At 34.8% G+C, this 11,276-nt stretch overlaps 2 protein-coding genes across 2 annotated transcripts; one reads left to right on the top strand and one right to left on the bottom strand.

Annotated features, from left to right (window-relative positions):
- The first annotated feature begins 225 nt into the window (after positions 1-225).
- LOC132698659 (unconventional myosin-Vc) lies at positions 226-1,153 on the top strand. Its single transcript, XM_060664853.1, has 4 exons — positions 226-293; positions 348-597; positions 661-875; positions 922-1,153. The coding sequence occupies exons 1-4, from the start codon at positions 226-228 to the stop codon at positions 1,151-1,153; spliced, it is 765 nt and encodes a 254-aa protein (XP_060520836.1).
- Positions 1,154-2,988: 1,835 nt separating this feature from the next.
- Positions 2,989-6,937, bottom strand: LOC132698441 (homeobox protein SIX6). The gene is made up of 4 exons (XM_060664491.1): positions 6,599-6,937; positions 4,869-5,139; positions 4,572-4,818; positions 2,989-3,210 (listed from the first exon to the last, which is right to left on the bottom strand). The coding sequence occupies exons 1-4, from the start codon at positions 6,935-6,937 to the stop codon at positions 3,057-3,059; spliced, it is 1,011 nt and encodes a 336-aa protein (XP_060520474.1). The 3' UTR covers positions 2,989-3,056.
- Between the last annotated feature and the right edge of the window lie 4,339 nt (positions 6,938-11,276).

The following is an 11,276-nucleotide window of genomic DNA, read 5'->3' as shown; positions in this document are numbered from 1 at the left end:
CCGCCCCCACAGTTATATATAATAAAGGCTCTTTATTATTATTATTATTATTATTATTATTATATAACTATAAAACTACGTGCCAATTGTGTTTTATTTTCGCTTAACTAAGAGTACACCCGGGTTGCTGACAACAGCAAGTGGTTATAACTGTCTGTCGAGGCATAGATGTTGTTCACGGGGAGATCGGTAAATGTATTGTCGAATGTGTAGGTATTTGTCAACATGGCGTCGACGTATTATTTGCTCGACGATGCAATGCACGTGGAAGAACAGATAGTGCAAAAATATGAGTAAAATCAGTTCGCCGCCATAAATTCTGCGTTGTATATAACTACGTTTTCAAGGCAAGCCCACACCGCTGTTAAAAAAAGCCACCGGGCTGCCGTGATTATTCAGCGATACTACAGAGGCCACGCCGTGCGACAGCGTCTAGAAAAACAACGCATCGCCGCTATAGTGTTACAGAAACACACGAGAGGATGGCTAGTGCGCTATCACTTGCCTGACATCATGCAACAACGCTATGACGAACTGTGCCTGAACTATTACGACAGAATGGCGACCAAGATTCAAGCCCTCTGGAGAGGGGTATTGGTACGACACCATGATCATCCTAGTGATTCCATTTTTTCTATGAACGTTCGACGTTTTTTGCAGGCAAGAAAAAGAGTTTGCTTGAAATTGTTACTAGAAAAGAAGAGGTTGACCGAAGAACGTCTAAAACGGTTCACTGTACCTCCGAAATCGTCTGACAGTTCAGCATCACACTTCAATCGATTTTACATAGAAAAAATTCTTACCCTGTTGTTCGACAGGCACCACCTGCTCAGCACTAGGGTTGCCAAGGGTATTTTCGCGCAGAAAAGCAAAAGGTACGCCCAGGGAATATTTTATGTCGAACCAAGGATATAATTTCAGCGAAATTTCGGAAATCGAAAAGTTATTGACCTCGATGCCGTGGAAAAAGTACAAGAAACAATATACGGAGATTGCCAACGAATATTTCAAGCGCGTTAAATGTATACCATATCAATATTCCGACAGCAGATTAAGGCACCAAGAAGATCTCTTGAGGTTACGGGCCCCGAGGGAAAACAAGAAGCAGATTTTGGATGTTGAAATTGAAGACGACTTTCTCGCAAAACCGTGAGAGCATTTATTGCAATACAAGTGAGCAAAGTATGTATATCACTCACGCGTCCCGCAATTGAGAAACGAGTAACAGGGAGACCTTGGTCACGTGTTCTGAACACGATTTTTTTCTCCAATACTATAACAAAAAAATTCTTTCTTGTTAAATCCTGTACAATATTGCCCATTTAACACCATTACTCTTTCATAAAAATGAAAAAACAAGGTGCTCCAAAATCAAACTTAAAATCCCACTCAAGATAACAGAACACGAGTGACGGAGGATTGGGCCATAGAACAAATGAATAAAATTTAAAATCTGATCCTCTATACTTTATACGCATTGTTGTACCTGGTGACCGTTTTACCACCTTATCTGAGAACCTGTAAAAAATATTAAAAAACAAACTCAAAATTTTACTGGCATCAGTGAATCCAAATAACACCCTGAGGTCGCATCAATATTCTGTTCGCTCCAAATAGGGAGCGATTTCAGTTCATGTTATTAGGAATGTTTTGTCCTCCTCGGCTTGTGGCAGACATTAATTGGGAACTATTTGTCGTGTTAGCTAACCAAAACTAACCAAATTAATATGACCAATAATAAAACCATTTTTTGTGGTTGGAATTGCTAACGATTAATTGGGATTACTATATAGTGTTGGTAGAAAAAATATAAGACCGCTAAATCAGCTTTCTTGTTCATATTTGGATACATCAAACCATAGTGCCGAAATCTTGTTAACACTAATATTGAAAAAAAAAAAATTTGTGTTTGAATCTATGATATTAGTGTTAGTAGACAAAATACTAAGTTCACCGAAACAGCTTTTTTGATATTTGATCTTATTAATTATCCAATAGACAACAAACATTTTTTACGAATGTTTTGGACCAATTTTTCCGTAATACCAGGCAATAACCCTTATAACCAGTATTTTTGCCATTAATCTATCGACTATGAGAATCATTTATTCAATTATGTATTGTCATTTAAATAACATCCTATATAAAAATTGCTTGCATATTAAAGATCAATGTGTTTTAAATTCTTGGGAAGATCGATTGATATTTTTAAAATAAATAGCGATCAAAACTAACATTAAGAATTTTTATGAAGAAATAACTAAAAGCCTTTTTTTTCAATTAGGAACACCTAATTTTTGTAATTTTATCTAATTAAGCATTGAAAAAAGGGCGATAAGGTTGAATATTTAAAGAAGTTGTACATTTCATATTAGCAATAAAACGTTTTTCCAATATAATAATGTTATACGGCTTTCATGTTTGCTGCTGGCGAAACATGACAAAACACATTCGATCAATTTTTTATTGTTAATGGCATTTTTCTAGAAGGAATAAATAATGGAGAAGAAACTAACAGATAGTAAATTAAATTCAAACGATGGTTTATTATACGTATTGTATTTTACTGTGCTTACTTTGCTCATTATTAATAATTAATTTAATACATTTTCTAATGTTCCCTCCCGAATTTTAGTTTTGTTCTGACCAAAAGATCAGTGAAAAAGTCGTACGAGAGCCAAATGTCGCGCCAAGGGAAGTACTTTGTGCGGGATACTAAGATATTGAGAACGGAAGACAGGTCGAAGAACGTATCGAAAACTGATTTTCGATTGCAGTTTAAAAAAATTGCGGAGAAATGTGACGTGCCTCCGTACTATGTCGATTTTTGGTGCGAATCCTGCAATTTTCACGTTTGAAGTTTAAAATAAATTATACAAACGTTATACGAATTGTATTTGTCTTAGTACCTAGGATAGCGTTTAATTTTTACACTAGTTACAATAAATACAATAGTTTTTACATACACAAATATACAAAAGTCCAGCTAGAGGCACTCCTTGATATCGTCCTCCGAGGTTATTTTTCTGTTAGGTATCCAATGGTTAAACAGCATATCACACCTGATAATCTCCATAGCACGCAGATACCGTGCAGCTAGGGTCGAACAGTTTGGAGGCAGCCTGAAAGGCGGACATGTCTATACCGCCCTGATGGTGCCCGCCCACGAGGTTGTTCTGACCCAGCGAAAGGTTGCCAAGAAGTAATTCCCTGGTACAATTTGAGAGTAAAATTAATTACCACTTAAAAAGTAATATAACATGATTGCCATGGACGTGCACAAAACATAAAATGTTCGGATAAATGTGGTTAGTTTTTTTTTCTTCAACAGTCACGTGGTTTAGCCAAAACTAAACATTCAGCGACATTTTATGACGTTTCATATGCAGCCAACCGCGGCAACCAACCATAAAACGTAATCGAAAAATAAACCATTTGCATACTACTACGACTGCGTAACTAAAAGGTTGACCTGTAAACGGAGCACGTCTATATCGTTTTAACGACTTTTACCATGTACCGAGTGTCCCACTAAAAATGGGCCACGTATATATTAGGCATATGACCTTTTTCTTAAAGCGCCGCTAGAACTCCTGTAGTAAATAAGACAATGAGATTTTTTATAAATTTTGTCCAAGGAAAATGTATTAGACATAATGAAGTAATAAATTTCATTCATTCGATTTCAATTCATGGTGTTGCCCTAACTGCCAAAATAAAGTGGGGACAAACGTTAAATGGGTTTTTATTTAAATGTTAATAACTCCTTATTACTCTGGAATCAAACAAGTTAGGTCTCGTTTAAAAGGGTGGTAATCATGGTATATTCTATGTTATAAATAATATGCGTATAGCACACGTTAGGAGGCGCTGTCTTCCAGTAAAGGGAAATAATAAAAGCTTAAAAGTTTTACGAAAAAGGCAACTTGATTCGGTTTGACAAACTTGACTAATGATTTGTCCGCGGGCATGTTGGTTAGTTTATATATACAAAGATACAAATAATACAAAGACTCAAAAAAAAATTGTTCTATACGCATATGCAGGGCTCTATATCTCTAATATATATATATATATATATATATATATATATATATATATATATATATATATATATATATATATATATATATATATATATATATATATATATATATATAATTATTTCCAATAAAAATTGTAATTCATGTGAGTGCCATATATATTTTAATAGATGTACCTACATCTAATAAGCTTGATTTGATTTTAAAGCTTTTGTAATATATTTTAGTTTTGCCGCAAGATTTTTTTTCAAAAAAATGTTTATTCAGCTTACTTGTGCGCCCCATCTATTTATAAATGTGTTTGTGAAAAACTGTCTTCAAAACTATATCAGAACAGAAGCCAGCCATCCACCCATCGATATTGTCTTCACCATTACAACAGTATCGAATATAAATATATAAAAAATTTTTATATATAATGCAAAATGCGAATGCGAAAATTCGTCACGGTCCAGCGAAAAGCAGGACGGTTGGCAGCGTTACTGTTTATACAATAAAATTATAAAATAATAAACATCTGTGGCTTACGATCTCGACTGTGGGGTTCGGTCCCTCTGCCGTCGATTTTTGAACCAGTTGGATACCTGGGTTAAGGTCAGCCCAGTTCTTTTTGCCAGCGCTCTCTTCTCGTCAGGAGTGGGATACCTGTTGCGAGAGTAGCACTCCTTCAGAGCATTGCGACTTCGCTCTTTGAAACAGTAGACGGTCTCCTCTCCGTCCCAGATCGTTTTCGGTAGGGGATACTTTTTGCGCAGCCTGTATTTGTCCACTGCCCCTGCAATTAGGTTTGGTGATGCTGCAAATCATCATAATGTCATTTCATACCTAGTGGTCTTCCGCGTACTTTTTCCGCCTCTTTGTAGTGCGATTTGAACCACAAAGACTGTAGTTCGGCATGCCAGCGGGGATGGAAGGGATGCGATTCCAGAATCGAATAGAGCTCGTGGAAGAAGCCCCTGTGAAAGGCCACTGTGGCTCTAGCCCTCAAGATGCTTTCGTTGCCTCTCAGTGATTCGCATTGAGGCAGGGACCACAAAAAAGTGGACAAACGTTCTACATCGCCACGCTGCTGAAGAGCTTCGCACATACATTGGACCTTAAACATTATATAGGGAATGGTATATAGACGTTGATAGAAATTGAGGCATCTTTGACATTATTTATATTACTTATTGAATTTTCCTCTCTGAGGTTATTTTTAATGTTTTTGTACAATATTTCCTATTGTTAGCGTTACTTTGTTTTTGTTTAATTTTAATTTAATTTAATAAAGATAATTAATATTGCTATATTGAATTCACAAAAACTAATGTAACACGCTGTATTCTGTCAACTATTCTTGAAGACTATTGGCATTGAAACGAATTTTGACGACGACTATAAAAGAGATAAATGTGTTGATAGATTAGATATGCAACATTGGTACAGGTGCACCAGCATAAGTATGCAGCTTCATGGAAAATGTAATTAATCCTATGGACATGACAAAGTTGACGTCATAATCTTCATTTACTTGGAAATGATAAATGAAATTTACAAACAAAACGGTTTGCAAATTACGGCGAATTTACTCTTAGAGCCAGCTCGAGGATGATTTTCGACATTTTCAAAGCAACAAGCAAATTTACAAAAGACGAAAATAAATATAATTAGAATCCTTGCCAAAAAAATATAGATATTTTTATTAAGCTATCTGTTATACTCGAGAATATATTTTAAAAATCGAATTTTCTAAAAACCATAAAGTGCAATACCACTTAAGTGGGAGGAGAGTTTTTGAGGAAGGACAGAACCTAAGAAAGAAGAACAAATTCGTCGCATTTCCGCAGAATGGCGAAAATAATGATTTTCTCGCCATTTGCTTTTTTTAAATAAACATTTTGTTGAATTTTGCCTATAATTTAGTTATATTTTTATACTTTATGACATTCAAATTCTTTATTAAGGGTTAAGGGTTGCAAGTTGTGGCAAGTTCAAAAACCAGTGTACTGGAACAATTAGGTACTCTACATAATAAGATGAATAATAAGTATTATAAAATATTACCCAAGTGGAAAACATTTCCAAATTTCAACAACAACCTAAAGACATTATCTGAGATTTCTAGATACCATAGACAGCTCGAGTTGTAATAAAACATTCGTTTAGTACACAAGTCAGAAAACACCAAATCTGACCAAAAACCATAATTTCGCGTATTCTGCGAAAACGGAAAATTACCATTCGCTAAGTAATTGAAAAGTGCATTTCCTGGTAATTTAAAAAATGACGTTACATTCAAATTGATCAAGTTATAGCCTAAGGTTCTTGTTAGAAGAATACGGTTTAAGCAAATTTAAGTATTTTACAATAAGGTTTAGGTATCATAAATCTTATTGAAGCATACACTAATTTGGACCGTGGAAGCCAAAGATGATATAATATATTAATATAGGAGGTCTCATTTAATATTATACTTAACACTTTTGGGACAATCTGTATAACACGAAAGTAGTTTTAAAAAGTAACCGTGGACTACTGCACATCTTGTATACAATTTTTTCACTAAGTGGTACCTGATCGGCGGAAAAACTGATAGACTTCTTCCCGAAAGCGTCCACTTGCAGTACGATACTGTCCCCACTTTTCTTGCCGTTCCCGACACACAGTCCCAATTGGTTTTTCCGGATCGCGGTGTCGTCCGCGTTTTTTCTCAAACTTTCGTACGCCGCCACCCTTTTTTCCACTTTCCCGGAATAATCGGCCCTCCGATCCCCTTTTTTGACACTATCCCCCGCGAAATAACTGTCCAGTTTGCCGTTGGTGGCGAAAAACAAATTGTCCGTATAGTAATTGAGGTTAGCGTGGGAAAACGCGTCCGTTTGGGAATCGTTCGAGGACCCGTCGATTTCCATTTCAAAAACGACCCGCCAAATCCGAAAAATTAAAGTTCGACATACTTAACGATACGGGTTTGATGTTTGTTGTGTGGGACTTGTTGAGGTAGATCCGTCGCGGTCTTATTGAATAAAGGCGGAGCTTGCACACCGACGGCCAATACGCGAAGAAGAGACCCTATATCGTCATGACTACTAACCCGAGGAAGGGCCAATCGACGGTGAGTTTGGAGGGTAGAAACGTGATCCCTTAAATCGGTCGTTTTTTTTGGTCGTAGAGGTTTCGGGTGTTTATTCGGAACGTTAAGGATCCTTATTAAAATTTAAAAGATGTCGCCAAGGTTTCTGGGAATATCGAATGAATTTACGCAAAAAAAAATCCACACGCTATTTGCCCTCATTAAAACTTCTCCTTCTTTAAGAGAAATTGTTTGAAATAATTTCGGGGCCAACAAATTTTGTACAAATTCAGTCCATTTTTGGTGCCAATATGAGCAATCTTTTAATTTTTTCCGGAGGATGATTTTATTCCAGTTGACCACGGCAGCTTGCCTCGCGCTTTTGACATGTTTATCCTGTAATGTTTTACCAACAGCACATCCTTAATTTACCCAATTTTCGTTTAAATAATAGATATTCCTGTTTTCCCTTCGAAACTGTCTTAACTTAATATACATAAATGATATTTGCCAGTACATGATGCCTGATACTGAGATTGTGTTGTTTGCTGACGACACAACACTTATTAATTCAAACAGGAACATCACTACCCTGAGTAATATTGAAACATATAGTTTATCTAAGGCCGAAGCATGGTTTTCAGAAAATATTCTACAACTTAATGAAGCTAAAACGAACGATTTATTAGTGTCTAGTAGCAGTAGGTTGACATGTGGCAGGGGATGCAAGATTTTGGGCGTGACCTTGGATGACACTAAATTGGTCAGAACACATTGGCGAGCTAAGTAAAAATCTTTCAAATATTTATTTGCTTTTGCGTCAACTTCGCAGAATGGTGAGTTTTGATGTATTGAAGTCAACTTACTTTGGTTTATTTCACTCGCGTGTAAACTATGCCACCATACTGTGGGGTATCTCCTCTTATGCCATTAAAATATTCAGGATGCAAAAAAAGGCACTACGGATAATTACAAATTCAAATTTTAACGGACACTGTAAACCATTGTTTATTAAACATAAAATAATGACGGTTCCATGCATATTTATATTTCAAAGTGTTTTTGAGATACATTCCAAGACCGATAGTTTGCCGAGTGGTTCTGATTCTCATACGTATGACACCCGGAGTGCAAATAATCTCGTGCTTCCGAGATACATTTTGCATAAATCAAAACAAAACTCTCCTTATATAAAGCTTTATAACGCATTGCCAAAATATTTTAAACTTTTAAACGAAAAACATTTTAAATATAAAATTAAAAGTAAGGACTATTATAGCGTTGGTGATTTTTTTGAAGAAAACATCGGTAATGACGTGTTGCGGGGCGTCGTGCAATGATTATATTTTAATGATTGTTCTGTGCCATACGTATACATATAAATTTATTTTTTTATTTGTTGTCCTGTTATTGTGAAGTTATAAACATTGTATACCTAGATTAGTATATTATGACGTTATATACAATTTTATGTTAGCATATACTTACATATATTCAATTTAATTTTTTTTTCTTTGTATGACTTGCTACAAACAATGATATTTTAAAGTAGTCAATAAACCATCTATCCAGCTATCTATCTATCTATCTAACTGCTCACAAGTATCGTCGTCCCCAGCATATAATTTCGTCTTTCTCTATTAAAAGTGATATTTTGTTTTGAATTGGGACATCAACAAACAAGTTTTTTATAAGCACGGCCAAAGGTTCTTGCAAACAAATCATGAACTTAATCGAGAATTCACTATTTTGAAAAAAGTACACATTAGAAAATTTTATGCACATCGTCACGCTGATTGGTTCGCAAACACTTTTATTTCTTGCATTTATGCTGTCCTAATTACCTAAGGTTTAATTAAGTCTTAATATTGTTAAAAAAAAAATTATTTCTAAAACAGATTTAAACTAACCAAAATGTGAATTTTATTTGTTTACTATTTTTTGTTATATTTATAGAGTATGTCCGATACTCTTATTTGATAGTTTTGTTATTTTTGAATAAACTATTAGATTTTATGATGTAATGTGCCATAAGTTTCATTACGTCAAGTGAGTTGTAAAATGTGCAGTTATAATAATAATATAAGATTTTTCTCCTTGTTACTAATTGATTAATATCTATAGGTTGTAAACAAAACATAACAACAATACTCATAAACGGCATTGGTTTGTTTTCTTTAGTTTATTTGCTGTCATTTTAATAACACCCTGTATAGTTATTTCTAAATTATGTGTGTATGTTATCATTCTAAATATTTCCCTTAAAACGTTTGAGCAGCAATGTACTTTTTCTTTTTTATAACTTGTTTTACTCATATCTTCTACTACTACCTTTGGATTCCCCTATTAATAGTTATAATAATTAAGAATTATGGCTTTCCGCTTAGAAATTATTTGTTTGGAACTTTCAGACCGCTATTTTTAGCTCGGTCTTAACGGAATCTAAAGAAAATGTTTTCACCGAGAAGCTGATGAGTTCGTAAATAAGCCATTTTTCTAAAATGAATCCTTATATTATTAGAATAAACAATTGTATTTTTATTTATATAATATGTATAAGTGACAAAGCAGCGCAATTCGATGATAAACATCATTTTAGTCACGAGCGAAAATAGCCGAAACTAAACTAGTTCCACGACCATTCGTTTATGGCTACATTTTTGCAAAACGAGACCATTAGACCTAATGACCATCAGACAGCGCTTAATGAAGTCCACGTCTTTGAACACGCTTGATCAGTGCATGGGTGTAATTCGGTATTTTAGGGTAGGGTGTGAAAAAATTATCTAAGCTTAAACTTTTTTTTAGAAAACAAAATGATAGCAACATAAGGCTTGATAAAAACAAAAGGGTCTTGCAGACTAAACAGTGTTAATGGACTGTTTCACAGTAATTAAATCATTTTAGATTGCGAAGAAAAAATAACTGAAAATAAGATTCAGATCTACAGAGGGGTTCAAAAGACTCCTATACAATATTTCAATCCTTTTGGATTTCAATTTTGCCAGTTGGGATGAAGATGCTTTTCGTACTGAGAGTTTGGAAATTTTATGCATATCTATTAATTTTTGTGTGCCAATTGTCCGTGTGGTCTTCAAATATTTTACATAACAACTTTAGTTGTGTAACAATTATGGAAAGTACAATATTAAGTATATTCAATTTTTGTTATACCTGACACTAACGTAACTTTTTATTACGAGATCTTAAAAATAGTAACTTTTCATTCCCATTGAAAAAAAATCTCTTGAGTTAGTAAATTCAGTATTAAATTAAAGTTAAATTTTTTATTAAAGTTCGCCGAACAATATACCGTTTTTGCAACCTTTTATGGTTTTGACTTCGAGATGAATTTAAGATCCGCCTGTTGTAAAGCCTTGAAGAGACCATTCTTTTCATCACGTGTACCACAAGCCAGGGCTGTATTTATTTCAAGACCTTTTGAGGTAGCTCGATTTCAAGTTGAACTTGCCCCTTAGATAGGTTGATCTCCTATGTTAAAAATACATTAGAAAGCTTTCCAATTTAAGGGTTTCACATAATGACTCTAAAATATTTTCCTAGGGGACCAGTCCAGAGACGATAGTGATTATTTCGATATAGAATAACTTTTTTTATAAATATTCATACATTGTCTTATAGCTAAATTTACTCCTTCATTAATATTTATAATAAACTAATGATAATCGAGGAATCTCACCCATGAAACTATACACAAATACGTCAGCTACCAGCATTTGTATGTATGCACGAAGGACCGAAGTACGCTTCATTGTGGAATTGCGAATTTATTTATTGAGGCTTAAAAAGAAAAACCCAAGCGAGGTCGGCCTGCGGTTAGACCTTCATAAACATTTACCAAAGTTAAATATCGGATTATGTCGTAAAAACGGTATATCGTTGGTGAACTATAGCACTTACAAGACAGCCCCTATCATGTGGCATGTTTCACCCCCTCACGGACTAAAAATCGGTTAATGTTGTGCTTTATCGCTAATAAACGGATAGAATCCCGTTACATCTGGTGTCCTTTAATTAATTCCGCGGGGACCAGCAATCATTTCAATTATCCAGACACCCTTAGCTCGAGCGGACGCCCCAATGACGAAGGGTTTCCGAATCGACGGTAGTCATAACGACCTACAGGTGCAGCGTCAACTCTTTAGCATTTGGACGTT

Source organism: Cylas formicarius, unplaced genomic scaffold (genome assembly GCF_029955315.1).
Source record: "Cylas formicarius isolate icCylForm1 unplaced genomic scaffold, icCylForm1.1 PGA_scaffold_2__14_contigs__length_35257938, whole genome shotgun sequence".
NCBI classification, from domain to species: Eukaryota; Metazoa; Arthropoda; class Insecta; order Coleoptera; family Brentidae; genus Cylas; species Cylas formicarius.
The sequence above is the reverse complement of the archived record's forward strand: the minus strand, read 5'-3'. Positions and strand labels throughout refer to the sequence as shown.

Coding starts and splice junctions, on each gene's coding strand:
- LOC132698441 (XM_060664491.1), bottom strand. CDS start 6,937: ATGGAAATCGACGGGTCCTCGAACGATTCCCAAACGGACGCGTTTTCC. Junction 5,140..6,598: donor TCAGTTTTTCCGCCGATCAG/GTACCACTTAGT, acceptor ATAATGTTTAAG/GTCCAATGTATGTGCGAAGC. Junction 4,819..4,868: donor AGTACGCGGAAGACCACTAG/GTATGAAATGAC, acceptor ACCTAATTGCAG/GGGCAGTGGACAAATACAGG.
- LOC132698659 (XM_060664853.1), top strand. CDS start 226: ATGGCGTCGACGTATTATTTGCTCGACGATGCAATGCACGTGGAAGAA. Junction 598..660: donor CCCTCTGGAGAGGGGTATTG/GTACGACACCAT, acceptor CGTTTTTTGCAG/GCAAGAAAAAGAGTTTGCTT. Junction 876..921: donor TTCGCGCAGAAAAGCAAAAG/GTACGCCCAGGG, acceptor ATATAATTTCAG/CGAAATTTCGGAAATCGAAA.